This window comes from Platichthys flesus, chromosome 9, assembly GCF_949316205.1.
Source record: "Platichthys flesus chromosome 9, fPlaFle2.1, whole genome shotgun sequence".
Classification (NCBI taxonomy): domain Eukaryota; kingdom Metazoa; phylum Chordata; class Actinopteri; order Pleuronectiformes; family Pleuronectidae; genus Platichthys; species Platichthys flesus.
The window spans coordinates 5495896-5512396 of NC_084953.1; the positions used below are offsets into that span (position 1 = coordinate 5495896).

General features: G+C 44.8%; 1 protein-coding gene across 4 annotated transcripts in view; it reads left to right on the forward strand.

Moving 5' to 3' along the window:
- The window catches only part of lrp8 (low density lipoprotein receptor-related protein 8, apolipoprotein e receptor), a 143309-nt gene extending 127502 nt beyond the window's left edge, over positions 1–15807 (forward strand). The window contains exons 14-19 of one of the 4 annotated variants that reach the window (XM_062395962.1): positions 3393–3534; positions 5978–6130; positions 7275–7664; positions 10727–10795; positions 13207–13397; positions 15074–15807. In XM_062395962.1, the coding sequence (XP_062251946.1) occupies positions 3393–3534; positions 5978–6130; positions 7275–7664; positions 10727–10795; positions 13207–13397; positions 15074–15112 (984 nt within the window). In that variant the 3' untranslated portion in view covers positions 15113–15807. Of the gene's footprint in view, positions 1–3392; positions 3535–5977; positions 6131–7274; positions 7665–10726; positions 10796–13206; positions 13673–15073 lie in introns of those variants that run through there. The other 3 variants (XM_062395963.1, XM_062395960.1, XM_062395961.1) reach the window with 3 other exon arrangements.
- Positions 15808–16501: the final 694 nt, after the last annotated feature.

Here is a 16501-nt window from a genome sequence, read left to right on the forward strand (position 1 = left end):
GTGTGTGTGTGTGAAACAGATGAATAAAACCAGTGTTTCGAGCAGCAGTGAAAGTTCATCCCTGGAGATTAATGGCTCCTCTGGTCTTTGTTCCTCTCTGGTTATGATACAGAACAAATTAAAAAGCCTTTCCCAGCTCAGCGGTGAGTCCAGCTCCCAACTCACTGATCAGGGTTCTGTCTTCACAGATGTGAACTGAAGACTTTTCTTGTTCCTCCTGCCTCCTTCCTCCTGCCTCCTGCCTCCTGCCTCCTGCCTCCTGCCTCCTTTCTCCTGCCTCCTGCCTCCTGCCTCCTGCCTCCTGCCTCTGGAGTTCTCTACCTGTAATAGATATTTTCATGTCTGGAAACGAATCTAGAGTTCAATCAAGTTCAATTGACTTGCGCTTGTGTGACGGCCCACACCCACGGTCCAGAGCAGAGGTCTAATCGGGTGGAAATACCTGTGTGGGTGAAGCTTGCATGTGAAAAAGGCTTTAACACTCTGTTGAAGCTTAGCAGAGATTAACAGACAACATCTCCTAAAGCCACAGATTTAACACCAAGCACACGTTCATATTTTACAACTTGTGTTGATGCAACAAAAGAACACGTCTCAAACCGAAAACAGAATCAAAGGCTTCAGACGTTGAGAGGGATCGGCTTTGTCTGAGCTTTTCACTCTTTCCTCTCCAGAAGGCGGGAGGCACCGAAAGCTCATCAGGCTGAAGAGCTTTTGTTCTTCTGGGACGGAATCATGACAGAAATCATCGAGGGCTGTTCTCCCCACGACAGTAAAAACACTCCAGCCTCCATTTACTCTCATCCCCATGGGGAGATCTCCGGGGAGATTGTTCTTGTGTCCGTTCTCCGACACCTGAAGGATTCCACCTTGATCCTGCGATGAAGAGCGTCGACCTGTTCTGAGTCTTCGTCGCCTTTTGAAGCTTTCAAGGTGACGGAGAAGCGACAGACGCAGCGACTGACAGAGGAGAAGGCAAAAGAGGAAAAACTGAGGTGGAGGCTGACGGAGAGGAAGAAGGCAAAGGCTGAGATGGATTGATAGATTTCAGTGTTGTTTTAACGCCCTTGGATAATATTTGTCTTTCATTGTTTCAACGCTGCTGTCAGATGAGTAAAGGTTATCTGAATCTAAGATGCAGGGGTTGGGGGGGTGGAGCGATAGGGAGCTCAGAGAAAGATGGAAAATGAGAAGGTGAGAGGAAGGTTAAATCCACCGATAAACCAGCATAGACGGAGAACAGGGATTAAAGCTATGACAGAGACACACGCACACACAGGACACATCTGTTCTCGACCTTTTAAGGAGATGATGAAACTGTAAACACAGTCACAGCTGAATGATACAAATACTAACAGGAGCCACCATGACCTGCTGCAGCCTTTCGTCAGTCCCTCTCTCTGTTCATCCTTTTTTCTGGAACGCGTCTGTGAGCTCAGCTTCTCTGCGTTTGATTTTTTTCGCTATAATTTTCTGTGATTTTCTTAATTGAAATGTAAGAGGAGCCGTCTGCAGTTGCCTTGGAAACCCTGTGCTTCTATCCTGTGGTCCTGTAGTTTCACCAAAGAGGATGTGAGGAGGAGTGAGAGGATGTGAGGAGGAGTGAGAGGATGTGAGGAGGAGTGAGAGGGAGGAGAGTGAATGGACAAAGAGTCAGAGGTGAAAGACGAGAGAGAGACCTCACAGGTTTGAGCCTGTAGAGCTCATCCTTCTATTTCCAGGTGAAAGAAAAGCAGCTAATGGAAGAACAAGTCCTTCAAATTATTTTATTTACTGTACAAAAACAGGCTTTTAATATCTACCAGGTATTTATAGTCATACACCAGCAGCTGAAAGTCCCAGTATGTATTTACCACATGATACCAGTGTCTTCCATGGTTAGTGTTTGGCATCACTATGATATCACCTGATGGTCAGAGTTCTGTAATGAAACGTTGAAGACATATTTTCTGAGAGGGCTTTCACATCCACCTGGTTTGGTTCAGACCTTCAGACCTCTCAGTCCAACCTGAAATAACAAGTCCCTGACCACTGGAGCCACATTTAGTCTGAGGTGAGCTCCGAGTCAAACTGACCCAAGGCTCTGTCCGTCTGCAGTATCAAAGTTTATTTTGAAATTAAAAAACTTTCTGACCAATCGCAGGAAGGTAGGACAGAATCAAAAAATATTTGCTGGTAGTTATATGTCCGCCCCCTAAATGACAGTGTGAACTAACCTGATCAAATATAAACAATCTAACACATCCATCTTTGTTCACACCTTATTTCAGAGTTTCAGTAGAACACTAGTCGGATACAAGAGATGATGATTCTCAGTTTAGACACTTTACTGCAGCGCTGGGTCAAGGTTCACGCTCAGTATTCATTCAACAAGAAACTGTTACCAGACAGAGAAATGTGCAGAGTTCATGAAGCTCTCTGGGGAAATATCAATCACACGTGGGAGATACTTTCTTTCCTTACATGTAAACAGTATTCAGCTTCTGCAAAAGTAGAATATGAACTTTTCTTTTTCAGCCTCCACTGGCCACAGTAACAAGACCCTGCATTTAAAACAGAGCTGGTGCATTTAAGTGCATGTTAATTTAATTAAACATTCATTGTTAGGATGTGCATATATCTCTGCAGCACACTGCAGAATATTTTTACTGGGATCCTTTCATCTCTAAAAAATCTTTATGTAGAGTTCCCCAGAACAGTTTCCTTGGACAATCGCTGTTTAACATATTTATGAAACTAAATGTAATTTATTCTATTTAAATGCGTTGCAGCTCTATGCAGATGATGGTGAATGTTCACTTGGGATTATGTTACATTACAGATGGTAAAAGACATGCGTCTGAATTACAGTAAATTCATCATCGGATATGAGGAAACAAACTTTTTCTCACTAAAAAAAATATGTTTCCAGCTTCTTCAGTGAAACATTTGATAATTTTTCTTTTTCCTTATGTGCTGATAAACGGAATATTTGGGGGTTTTGTTTTATCGAAAAAAAGGGATTCATAAATAAAAAGAAGTTCAAGTCACATTAAGTCCTTTTATTTTATTTGATTGTGTCTGAAGTCTTTTTACTGAGCCCGACAAGTTTTTGTGGAACGATGAGATGATTCTTTCTTTTTCCTCTTTTTTTGTCACTCGTACTTTCACACAGAAGATGAATATTAAACTTTTTCAGAAGGAGTGTTTGCACAGTGAACAAATGAAGTAACAATTCTCTGTAGACTAAAGGAGTTTCACTAGAATGAGCTCATCATCTCTGGATTAAACTAAAGAATGAGCCGCTGCAAATTCATTTTCACTTGTTTATTCATCACCCGCCTGGTGTGTAAAAGCCTTTAGGGTTCAACACTCAGTGATATGTACATTTCCTCTGTTCTCTTTCGATGCAGGATCGTATATACTGGACCGACGTGGAGGATGAGGCGATTTACAGCGCCAACCGACTGACGGGACAGGATGTGGCTAAGGTGGCGGAGCACCTCAACAACCCCCTGGACCTCGTGGTGTTTCATGAGCAGAGGCAGCCCAAAGGTAAGACAAGGAAACAACAACAACAACAACTTCATTTAAATAGTTCGCTTTACAACTAAACAAATGATGCAGGTAATACAACAAGAACACAACAAATAGTTTCAGCAATGTTAATAGTTAATAATACAACCCTGTTCTGCGATGTTTATCTAGACTCTGCCACAGTTACATAATGAACTAACACATCTTTTACACTCTCTCAAATTAACATTACATATCTCTAACTAGCTGTGTGTAGCAGTATTTTGCAGCCGTGTGCTCTCTCTGGCTGTTGCACCACGCATCCGCTCGTTATGGTCCGTAATGTAGTTACCATCCACGTAGACAGTTAGACCTCATAGTTTAAGATGCATTTGATGGTTACAATGAAGTTGTTTCTCTCTCATACGTGAGAGAAACAAGTTTGCCAATTTTTGCCCGTCCAAGTATTTTGCCAATAGTTTGTACAGATTCAAATATCCTGACAAGTACAACATGTGATTCCTCTCTATGTTTCTCTCCCTGCCAACAAATCCCTGAATTTTTCTATATTCAGATAAAACCATTTTTAAAGCCGTCATACACAATGAACTGTGTGTTCAAACACACAGTATGTGGCTGGCATGTCAACTGATGTGTTTATTATTATTAGTTATAGGGATGGTTGCATGCCCAGGTGTGTGCATCTCTCCATGCGTGTGTGTGCAGGTGCTGGCGTCTCTCTGTGTGTGTGTGTGTGTACTTCTGTGTGTTTGACAGTGTGTTCTAGCAATTTGTTTCCATAAGTCTGTTTTCATGCTTTGTTTTCTCCCCTCGCTCAGAGCAGTCTTGTCTGAGTGTCAGTGGGGAGCTAATTGCGTTCCCTCATTAATAAATCAAGACTTCTGCTCAGAGAGAAAATATCACAGAATTCAGCACGTTTCCTCCAAACTGCTTCTGAGAGCGAGTTATGAAACAACCGGGCCTAAGTGGGCTAAATGAAGATTTGATCAAATATCACCCTGACTGAGGCAGTTTACAAGATGATCCTCCTCTCTTCCAGTTCTTTCACATTCATGTTCTTCTCTCTCACTTTTCATATATGTTTATTATATACTGTATATTAATCCAAAGAGAAACTGAACCGAACAGCAGAAGATGACGGCTCATGGATCTTCCGTTAACCCTGATCAACATGTGTTCATTTCTTCTTGACACACGTCATAAAAAGATCCGCTCTTCCTGACTCTCTTTGTTGTGCCTCTTTAATTATTTATCTATGTATTTCTTTTTTATCCGTGCGGTTGTTCTTTGAAGCTTTTGTTCTTCCTCTGCACCTATGGGAGGGGATGTGGTTCAGAATGAGAGGACGGGACGCTGCAGCTGCTGCAACTTAAGAACAATCGTTCTTTCCTCCTTTTTCCCGTTGCATCCTTTTCTCTTTCTCTTCACTTCCCTGTTCCCACTTTTTCTTCCACCACTGTAGAATTCATCAGATTGGGTCATGACATTCCCAAAGAGCTTCATTCCTCATTAAAACGGAAAGCAGGTATATGTGCAGATTCCAAGAATTTCATTTAGACTGTTCATACAACTGTACCGTGCTCATTACGCAGAGACACTGTACTGGAGCACACGTGTATTCCCAGATTATTAAAATCTCTCTGTGCGTTGTGAGCTGTGCAGCTTCCTCCCCTGATGGCTGCCGGTTCCTCTGATGTGTCGCTTCGTAACCGAATCAGGAGGCAGAATCGACCGCGACCTGACCTAGTTCTGGTGCCTCCCGTACACATGGCAAAGAGGAGCAATGTTTTTGCACCACTCAAGATTCTGCAGCTGGGGAAAAAAACATGTAAATGTTTCATTTGAGTGGAGAGATAGAGGAGAAAAGTTTAGAGACCCTCGTCTTAACCCGAGCATCTCTTCAGTGGACCGGAAAATAGCCTCTGGAATGAATACTGCTCCCTAAATGAAACACTGTGAAAGCTCAGGTTTCGATTTTATGTTGCTTTGCTGCATGTTGCACAAAACGGTTATTAGGTAGGAAGTAGTGTGCAAGTATCTGATCCTGGGCTGAATAGGTTCAAGACCCTGGACTACTACATGAAGACGTCAACATGGAAAGACAACTTCCTCTTGCAAGCTCCAGCCGGGTGCCACCGCTCACCTGAATGTTGTGGACGCTTTCTAATCTGGAAAATCTACTCTAGTGTATTATTCATATGTGAAATCCAGAGTCTGGAGAAGGTCCAGAGCCTTTTTTCATATCTGAATACAGTTTGGGTTCTTTTCTACAGGATCTTTCTCTCATCTTTGTGGTTTTCCCAAATTTTCCTATTGATTGACACCTTCGATAATTAACGTAACCAAAATGGCTTCTCTGTCTTCAGTTCTTCCAAACTATTCCTTCTACAGTACAACTAAACCTCTGTGCTCATGTTCTCCCTTCATTCCTCTTTATCTGCTCTATCTCTCGTCCCTCCAGCTCCCGACACCTGTAACATGGGCAGTCTACCCAACGGCGGCTGTGAGTACCTCTGTCTGAAGGCCCCTCAGATCACAGACCACTCCCCCAAGTACACCTGTGCCTGTCCTGAAGGAATGGAGCTGGGGCCGGACATGAGGCGCTGTGCTGTAGGTGAGTGGATCACACTGGGAACCAGTCAATCCCATTAACTGGGGAGCTGATTGAAGGAACCTGACGAGGCATGAAGTCTGCCTCAGAGTGTCGGACCATGTGGATTTTAAAAGTGGAGCTTCACCTTCAACTCTGCTCAAATCGCTCCACCTCAAGTATTAAGTATTAATAGAAATCTATAAATAAATGCTCTCCTTTAAACTATTCAGTGTATTAGAGGGTTTCTTGTTTGTGGATGAAGCTCTGGGAACATTTCACAAGTTGCTGACAGGTTCTGTTTAAGTTCATTTCTTTGTTGGTTCAGCAAGAGAGTTGTTGCCTCCCATATTCAGACATGAGTTCAAACTCAAGCCCTGAAGTTTAACCTTTAAGGAGATAAACTGGTAATAAACTGTGAGTTAGATATGTACAATAAACGATTTATCTTTAAAAAATACAAAGGTGTGACTATTAAAACCCACTTCTTAATAATAAGGCATTTTCAAGGTTGTAGCTTTTATCTGAATCCAGTATTTCTCAGTATCGTCCCTGAACAATGTCTCTAAATCTATTTAAATAGATTATAATGGACTGAAAAGCCGATTCCTTCGGTGCATTGTATACCTGTGTTTAAAAGTGTCTCTGTCACGTGAAGTGGGTCAGGGGTTCCCTGAGCTTACCAGTGTTTCCAGTCCGCCGGCGTCATTCCTCCGACCTCATTTCACCACTCAGCCTGTCCCCATGTTCTCCCAACACAGCCCCCACATTAGTGAAGTAGTTCTCCTTAATGCACAAAGTGTGGTACCTTGTGTTTGGACAAGTGAGGTAAAGGTAGATGATATATTTAGGCCTCTATCCCCTCAGTGAATCTACAGCTCAGGCTAAATGAGGTGACATCAACTAGTTACTTACTGTTGACTGGTTTGTCCAGATCTTAGCTAGTTTGGCCATTTATTCTGATTAGCTCCATCGGTTGGTTCTGTGCTACAATTGCCGTGACAGTCCTGCACCTTGTCATCCCACTGTATATCTGATTATTAAGGATATTTCTGCCTTGAGGTTTTTGTAACCCGCCACAGCCTCACAGCCTCGGGGGGAAGATGCCATTAGAAATATATGATGTGCTCGGTGGCTGTGATTCAAATCTTTTTGTCCTGTTCCTCAGTTCGACCCAGAACGACCACGACAGCTGCTCCAACCACAACCCCGACAACAGCCCCAGCCACGACCACGACAACGAGCGCCACAACAACCAGCACACCTGTCCCCACCACCACCACCACCACCCCCACCACAACACCCCCGACCACAACAAGTACCGCCGCCACCACCACCACCACCACGCACAGGCCCTCCACCAGACGCCCGACGACAACAGCCTCTCCTCAGAGACCCAGAGCCACCACGACGGCTCAGGCTCGGACCCCCAGAGCCACCAGCACGGAGACAACCAGCTTCACCAGCACCGGTCAGACCTCCACCTCCACCCCCCTGCTGGGCCCCGTGGCCCCCAACAGCATCCAGAGAGAGAGCAACGGCAACCTCTCCCACAGAGGTAAGGACCGTGGTGAGTCTGTGCAGGGCAATGTGCGGTTGTGTGTAGCGAGTGTTTGCACAGAGTGTGTGTTAGTGTGTGTGTTCGTCCATCTGCCGTCGCTACAGCTACCACCTGCCACTAAAGCAGCGTGGAGCTGAAAACTACCACTTACATGAGTTTCCCTCCCTTCTCTGGCTTCACCTCCATCTCTCTCTCCATCTCTCTCACCGTCTGTCTTTCTACTGGATGTCATCTTTCTTTCTTTGCTTTTCCCTCACACACACACACACACACACACACACACACACACACACACACACACACACACACATCTCTCAGTCTGTTCCCTGTTGGTCCCTCATGAGCAGCATGTAACAGAGCTGTCAGAGCTAACAAACGACAGTCCCCTCCATTCTCTTCCTGCACCTCTCATCACTCATCCTCACTTTCTGACAGCCGCTCTCCCTCTCCCTCTCGCTCTCCCTCACTCTCTTTCTCTCCCTCTCTCTCCCTCTCTTTCACTCTCCCTCTGTGGCAGGATTCTTCTTCTCTTTCTTTTGTTCTCACAACAAACTGAGTTTTCGTTGCGTGCCAGAGAAATGCTGTTTTACAGTTTGTTGCCCAGACAAACAATGACAGCAGAATGTAGCAGCAGTAACGACGGCTCACAAAGCCGAGCCGAGACTTAAATTGCATTTGGAAGCAGAAAGGAATCCTTGATAGAGCGGCAAAACAAAAAAATGATAAACCGCTGGGCTGCAAACCACACTGGGATAATTATATTGAAATCTGTATTTCCAGCTGTATAGTTCTTCCAGCAGTTCCTGTATGCAGACATCAACATGGACGTAAGGAGCCAAACTGCTCCTCACAACAGTGAAATAATCATTATCATCTAAATTAGTTGCTTTTGTCACCACTTTGCTCATAAGGATTAGTAGAGCCCGGTGGATACAGGCTTTTTCGGGCTAATGCTGATACCGATAATAGGTCATAAAAAATATGAAGCTTATATTTTGCCTGGTATATATTAAAAACATAATTGGCAATGGTATTTTTCTCTCCACGTTGTATAAGTGTTTTGAGAACTGTCGGGTTTCTCTATAAAAAAATGATTATCTCGACCCTACGATGTAAAGTGCCGTTAGATAATGTGTATAATTTACTATACTAATGACGTTTAATTAAAGTAATTAATTCCAAAGATATCATCAAACTCGCATTACAAAGAAACTTAATGGGGACTTTGTGTTTAACAGTTTTTATCATAAACTTTTGATAACTTTAAAGGAAACGGGCGACCAAATAAATAGCACAATCTTTCCTGCTGCGTTTCGTCCGTAAAATACAAGTTTTCATTTTGCTGATAACAATATCAGCCGTAAAACAAACCAATAACTTGTCGGTTCTCTATAATTTAAGAACATCTTCATGTCGTTAATATAGAAGTATTTTATTAGAATGTCGCGCCCTATTGTCTGGAGAGAGAATACGAGATGCAGGAGAAGATAGCAGTGGGTGGGTTGGTGAGAAAGAGTGTCAGCGGCTGTACTGTGTTTGAACCCAGATTTTACAATATTGCATTTACACCAGAGACATTTCTCATTATAGTGAAAAATCAGGAGAGCGAGCGGCTCGGGGATGACAAAGGTAAGAGAGAGATGAGCAGGGGGACGGATAATGGAAGTTTTAAATGGGTGTGAGAGTCGGAGGAAAAGGGAAGAGACAAGAGGAGGACGGGGAAATGAGAAAACGAGCCAGGGAAAGTAAATCTAAGGACTGTTAAATAAAAAGGGAAAAGTGTTGAGCAATAAAGACGCCGGAGAGGAGCAAGCACAAACAGGAACGTGACAGTACAGCTTCCAGCAGGGAGGCAAGGGAGTCAGGAAGAAAATGACACTGTTGTGAGAGAAAAAACACGTTTATAAGGATAAGAAGCGACAGCACGGCAAAAAAGAGGAAGGAGAGAAAGTGATTTCTTGGGAATTAAAGAGAATGGCTGCTGCAGCTGGTCTCATCTGGGTTTTTTCAGAATTTCTAAGAGGCAGGAACATGTTTTTCCTCTGAAGTTGTCAGGCTCCTCCTCGCTCCACCACAAGCGCTCTTCAGATGAGAGGTGGAGGAGAAAATGGGGCATGAACGAGGCGTGTTTCCAAACCCACGGGCCATGTGTTATCATTTCTAACTCGCCGCACACTGTCGAGTTCGCCGGCATCAGCTGCTCCCAACGTGTGGTGCTGCGGCTGCTGTCGTGTTCAACCAGGATGGATGATAAAAAAATAAAACAGCTGGTGTGCATGGCTGTAATATTCATCAATCTTTAAGCAGCGTTAAACAGAATGCTGTGGCGCTGTCAGAGGATTGGGGAGATTTCTCTACAAGTCCAATGAGCAGGAAACAATTCCAGAGTTTATCTCAAGTTAATGAGGCTCCTTGGTTTGATTCATGAAGTGAGAAGTTTCCTCTTTTTAGCCCCAAAGCACAGAAACACAGTCTGAGGAACAAATGTGTGAATTGAGGATTTTTTATGGCTGTTAATTAAAGTTTGCAGCAAGTGTGTCTGTAGCTTTTTGTCTGTAGTCACATGATAAATGGAGCCAATCTCTGTTTGGTCGGAGATAGAGAGCTAGATGACAAAATCATCCGGGAGCCCCTACACATAGTAAATAACAGACATATGTTTCCATGCTACTTATAACTTTGAGCTAGTGAATAAACTCACAAAATAGAAATCTGTCTCCTGTTAAGATTATATTCTCTTCTAATCTTTGGACCCTTTGGATGTCCCTCGAGAAAATCTAAGTTCAGATTGAGGACATTTGGGGAAAGTTGGGCCGGTCCTCACTTTCTGACCCACTTTTAATGGGATGTTTGAGGTGAAGACTTGGTTCTTAGGGTTAGAATGAGGTTAGGAATTTATATTTGATGGTTAAGGTTGGGATAAGGGGCTCGGGGATCAACTATGCCAAGTTTCTTCCCTAGATGTCGGGTTAGGGTTAGGGTTACACTCACAAGATGCTCTGGAACAAAACTTTCTGCTGAGTTTTTAAGTTTTTCTTTCTTCTTCTCCTTCTCTTCAGCTGCGAGTGATCACTACCTCATAGGTAACAACATCACAGTGGCTGTTCTGGGGATAGTCATCCCTATCGGTGAGTACCCGACTCCGTGTGGCTGCCTGCTTCTCCCTCCTCGCTGCTCCGTCTTGTGTGTTTGTGTTTGCAGATTATTGTGTTTGACTTTGTGTTTGTGTGTGTCCAAACCTGCATGTGGGCCACAGTGTGTTTTCACCCCCACTTCACTGATTTAAAATGAGTCTATCTTTTGATTTTATAACAAAAAGAAGTGTTGTATGAACGTGTTGGGGATGTTTGAGTGTGTGTGTGTGTGTTGTCATTATTAGAGATATTTCAGCAAATGATGAATTAAACTCACAAGCAGCTGTTGTTGCATTAAGCTCATGCTTCTGTTTCGGATCGTACGTTACACTCACGCTTCTATCAATCCAGGGCTCTGACCTCGTTCTGTGACCCAGCGGACTGAGAACACATCAGGGTTTGAGAAGGAGGAAATATCAAAAGGGCTGAACGGTGGATAATGAGATAATATAGTGATTTCTGCCCTGGAGCAGTGGAAACTTACGATATACATTATCATTTCATCACTGCACCATGTTAATGAAGGTGAGACGTACAAGGGGAAATGCATGTTTCCAGCTTGGCAGAGTTAATCTCTTCTATTAGCTCTTGATTCAAATCTAAATTTATGGAAATAAGTAAAACATTCATGCCTTAACTTAACCGAGAAATCATTTAAATGCTCAGATGACCTTAAAGCAGCAGTATGTGGTAATATGGCGTTAATTGAGATCTCTTTCATCCCTAATATGAACACTTTGATTAGTTATGGGAACTGTTATTTTCCCTCTTTTCATTCTCAACGATTGAGATACCAGCTCATTAACCCTGTCCAATCCCGTCCCCCAGCCCGTCCCCCATCGCGGCACATAAATCCCCCCATTCTGATTTTTTTTTTGGCAGCTTGGAAACATTAATTATGGTGGAGGTTCCGCCAGGGCCCGATTTCTGCCCCCCCGTTCCCTCCGTACGCAGCGTGCCCACCCACAGCTCCTCCGCCAGGGAACAACAGCCCCGACAATGCTTATTAGCTGAAGCGGGGCTGTTGTGCCGCTCTGTAATTGGAGTGAAAATGTTCTAAACGATACAAAAGCTTTTTTATTTAAAACCAGGGAGAATTCTTAGTGCGTGTGTTAGAGAAGAACAAAGGCAGATCTGGGGTTTCCAGCCCGTTGTTTCAGGGATCTGAAGTGCCTATCCAACAAGAGAGCAATTAGATGGGGCTTATGTTGCTGATGCAGACACACACGCACACATGCACACACACACACACTAACACACACACTGGTTTTATCTCTCCTCATTGACACACATCTGGTTCAGCTCTTTCCTTTCATTCCATCCCTCCCTGCATTTTCTCTCTCTCTCTCTCTCTCTCTCTCTCTCTCTCTCTCTCTCTCTCTCTCTCTCTCTCTCTCTCTCCCTCCCTCTCTCTCTCTCTCCCTCTCTCTCTCTCTCTCTCTCCCCGTCTACACACACACATCCACTCATACGTAAACATTGCACACGGGTCCTACAGGGCAGCTTGGCAGTCATGCTGATATGGTAATGAGAGGAGAGAGACAGAGCTTATCTCGAATCCTCCAACCTCTCTCTCTCCTCTCTGTCTCCTCTCCATCCTTTCATAGCCCCCCCCCTCCATTCTCCTCCCATAACCTCAGTCCGACCGTCTGCAGTTAGTGTTTCATTTTTGTTTTTTTACCCAGGCGAGTGCAAAATTGTAAATCATTGCCTCAGTGTAGCACCACTGGTTTACTATGCTAATAACAGCTGCTGGGGTTTCATTCAAAACGCCTAAAATGTGTAATCAATGTGTTGTTCTGTGTGTGTGTGCGTGTGTGTGTGTGTGCCTGCGGGCATTTATTGTTTGCTAATTGTGCATGTGTTTGTTTGTTTTTGATCATTCTGTATAATTGATGGAATGTAATATAATGTATGTCTGCAAAATGAAGGCTCATCGTTTTAGCCGTCTTTTCCAGTTTCTAGCAAAATATACTATAAAAGATAATTGATGGAAACTGAGTTCTTCATGTAGAAAGTAATTAAAAACTAAATATAGGGTGCTTTCTACTATAGTACATATTATATAATTATATATAACTATATCTGCACCCTATATGGACTAGAGCAAAGGATTGTGGCACCAGAACCTGCTTCTTCACCTCAAACACAAGAGGTAGTGATTGTCGCCCACCTTTTTCTTTGATTTTGTTCCCCGACCAAATAGGGGTTATCCTTCATTTGACTTAAAAATCAAAGTCACAAAATAATGAGCCCTCAGAACTTGGAGGAATGTGTGTGTGTGTGTGTGTGTGTTTGTGTGTGTGTGAAACAGTGCTTAAAGCGCCGCTCTGTGTCCCCTGGGCTGTGTTAACGCTCCCGCCGTGTGTTGTTGTTGTGTGTGTGTGTGTGTTAAACACATGCAGTCCCTATCCTTGCCACAGTGGTCATCGGATTGCTCTGCAGCGGCGGCTACCTGGTCTGGCGCAACTGGCGGCGCAAGAACACCAAGAGCATGAACTTCGACAACCCGGTGTACCGCAAGACCACGGAGGAGGACGACGACGAGATCCACATCGGGCGGCACAGCGAGTCCGTCGGCCACGTCTACCCAGCAGTGAGTGGCAGCCACAGTCAGCCGTTCATAGCGCTGCCACTAGGGGGCGGCATCACAGACAGCAACTCTCACTGGTACTCAGGGGCGCCGATGCTCTCCAGCGGCAAATGAGAGGATCTGCGGTGGAAGGGAAGGAGTATTTTTGAGATATGGGAGGACGCGCTGGGGTTTGGAGAAACCTGTTTGTTGTCACGCGTAGGCCTGGTGGAGAGAAGGACCAGGCTTGAACACGCACACGTCCACAAGCTGGAATCACACACACACACACACACACACACACACACACACACACACACACACAGAAGCCCTTCACCAGTTTCCCATGATCATTCACCTTCATAGACCATAATCATACAGTACATATGTTTATCAGAGCCTCATCCCCAAACCTGGCGTCCCATTTATTTCTACATCTATTTGTCCTGAACCTTGAAGACATGTTTCCTGACAAAACTCATCAACAGGCAAATATCATCCTTTGTTTACAAAAAGCAGCTGCGAAAGAATCCCCAAAAAATGTCCGGTGCGCTCGCTAGACGCCAGGAAACATGAGCCACGAGGCAGCAGAGCTCGTCAAAGAGGAAAGTCGGTGTAGGGAGACCGAGGTGTGTGAATGGCATCTGTTTATTAGAGGAGAGTTATTTCAGTGTGGAGATGCCTTTGAGGAGGAAGAGGACTGACTCTGAAGTAAGACAAGTAGAGCACACTGCACAGTAACACCATGACATTACTCGTCCGTTATATGAACTTTAGCTTTTACATTTCATCACAGCGTAAAAGAAAAGAAAGCGGGGGGGACAGGAGTCCGAATGGAGGACAGTTGCAGAGCCGCCTGTTGATTTCCCCTCAATGCAGATTTTCATATTTTAAATGCACAGAGCCGGGGTTTGCTCTCACATGCACTTAGATGCAGAGTGCACTCGTCATCAGGACACTCCACACGTTTAGTGAATATATTTGTTGGTTTTAAGTATCGGCGAGCGGGCGGGGGGGCAGCTAAAAGGGGATTAAGGGGGGGGGGGGGGAGTAGCGCTTTGATCGGTTGGCATGGTAACACAGATCTCTTTGTGTTGCTCCGTAGAGGAAGGAGGCAAAGAATTCTGGGTATCACTGGCATGGTGACAGACTCCGACACACACACACACAGACAGACACACACACAGACACACAAACACACACAGAGAAAACAGGTGCTCAGCTGAGTCGTATTAAGATTCAAGGACGAAGTAACAACCGGCCTCAGTGAAAGACTGAAGAGAGAAAACTCTACTCTTCACCTCCTCTACAAATCTCTCTCTCATATTGTCATTTAATCTTTTGTCCTTGTTTGCTTCCTCCTGTTTTTCCTTTTCTTTCTTCTTCCTGTGGCGACTCAGAGCGCCAGAGGAGTCAGGTTGGCTTTGTGTGGGTCAGAAAGAGGAAGACGAGGCCGGTGGGAAAGAGGGTAAAGAGGAAGGTCAGGGAAAGCGAGGGCTGTCAGAGGAGAGAAACTTAATTCCTGGCTTCCACCTAAACTGGAATCTGCGTCTGTTTTCTATCTCGCTTCCACCTCTCTTTCTCTCTCTCTCTCTCTCTCTCTATCTCTCTCTCTCTTCCTCTCTCTCTCTCTCTCTCTCTTTCTCTCTCTCCTTCACCAACCCTTCTGAGGTAACCGTCTCTTTATCTGCTGTTTGCAGCGCGTGGCTCTCAGTCTGGAGGATGACGGCTATCCCTGAGGGGTGGGACGCAGCCCCCCCCTGCCCCCCCTTCTTCCAGGTCCCCCGTCCTGGCCCCGTCCACAGCCCCTCCTCCCACCACCGCCTCCACACACCACTGCAATGAGGCCAGTCCACTGCAGACGAGAAAGAGAAGGAGTCCTCATTTTGCCTTTAAGGAGCAGGGACGACTCATACACCTCAGAACCCCCCCTCCCTCCCCCTCTTCCCTCTGGGGGTAACACTACTACCACTACTAGCCACTAAACCTTTCCTCTAGTGCTAGTTATCAGTAGCTTCCCCTCCTCTCCTCTCGGCCTCTCGTTAGCAGTAGCGGTGTCTAAACATGCTGCTTGATGATTTCCTTCCTTCAGACTAACCTCATTCGGCAGTCTCCGTGCACATTGTAAATAAGACGGCTGCTGGCCACTGTACAAGGGGGAAAGAAGCCAGCACTGGATATTTTGAATTCCTCAGATTATTTATTTGTATGCGTTTTGCTGTTGTAAATATGTTTCTGAGCATCTCTGTCGGTGCAACAGAGACTAAACTGATTTGTTCCGAGGAGACACAGTTCGAAGGCAAGGACGCTATTTGTCTTTTACATCACGAGTTGACAGAAGAGAGAGTATCATCCCCTCAGATTCGCCCCTCAACGTTCTGTATGTGAAATATAAATATAGCCAAGGGGAAAGGAGACATAAGACAGATGGGGGGGGGGGGGGGTGTTTTTGGGGTGAAAGAGTAAAGGAGGATGTTTCTTCTTCTGTGGATTTGTGCCACCAGAGGGTCGTGCCTCAAGGCAAAAAGGCAGCAGGGCAGGAAAGGCAAAGGATTATGGGTAATCCTCTCCCCTGACACGAGCGCTACGTGTACAGTTTAGAAGGAATTCGAGATTGTTTACTCATTTTGCGAAAGCGGGTCAGGACTCACGACTTTGTTCCTGGAGTTTGTGCTGCCGTCGAGCTCGTGGAGGTAAAGTTTTCATTTTCAGACAACAGCCCTTTAAAGGACTGTTTTTCAGATGTGCTCTGAACTCTCCATCACGAATACACATTGTTTGAAATATTCTGCTGAGGCCTGTCTGTGATTTTCTGTGTTTTCTGTTGTTTAACGGTTGAATCTGTGGTACATTTAAACGCTTAGTTGCACACACTGTATTGGAATCCTGTATAGGAAATGAAGTATCGGACATGAAGTATGAGAAGGCGAGGTCAGGGAATCTGAGGTTTCTACTGCATCAGGTTTTATTTTTTACTGTTTGAAATGAAGAATCACTTCCTTACATATCCTGACTAGAGGGTGAATACCAGTCCTGAGCCCCCGACACTCAGGTTCAGGTCGGGTTCGGTCACCTTGTTTGGACTCTCTGATTTAGTTGCACATGCCTGTAATGGGGGTTTTCAGACA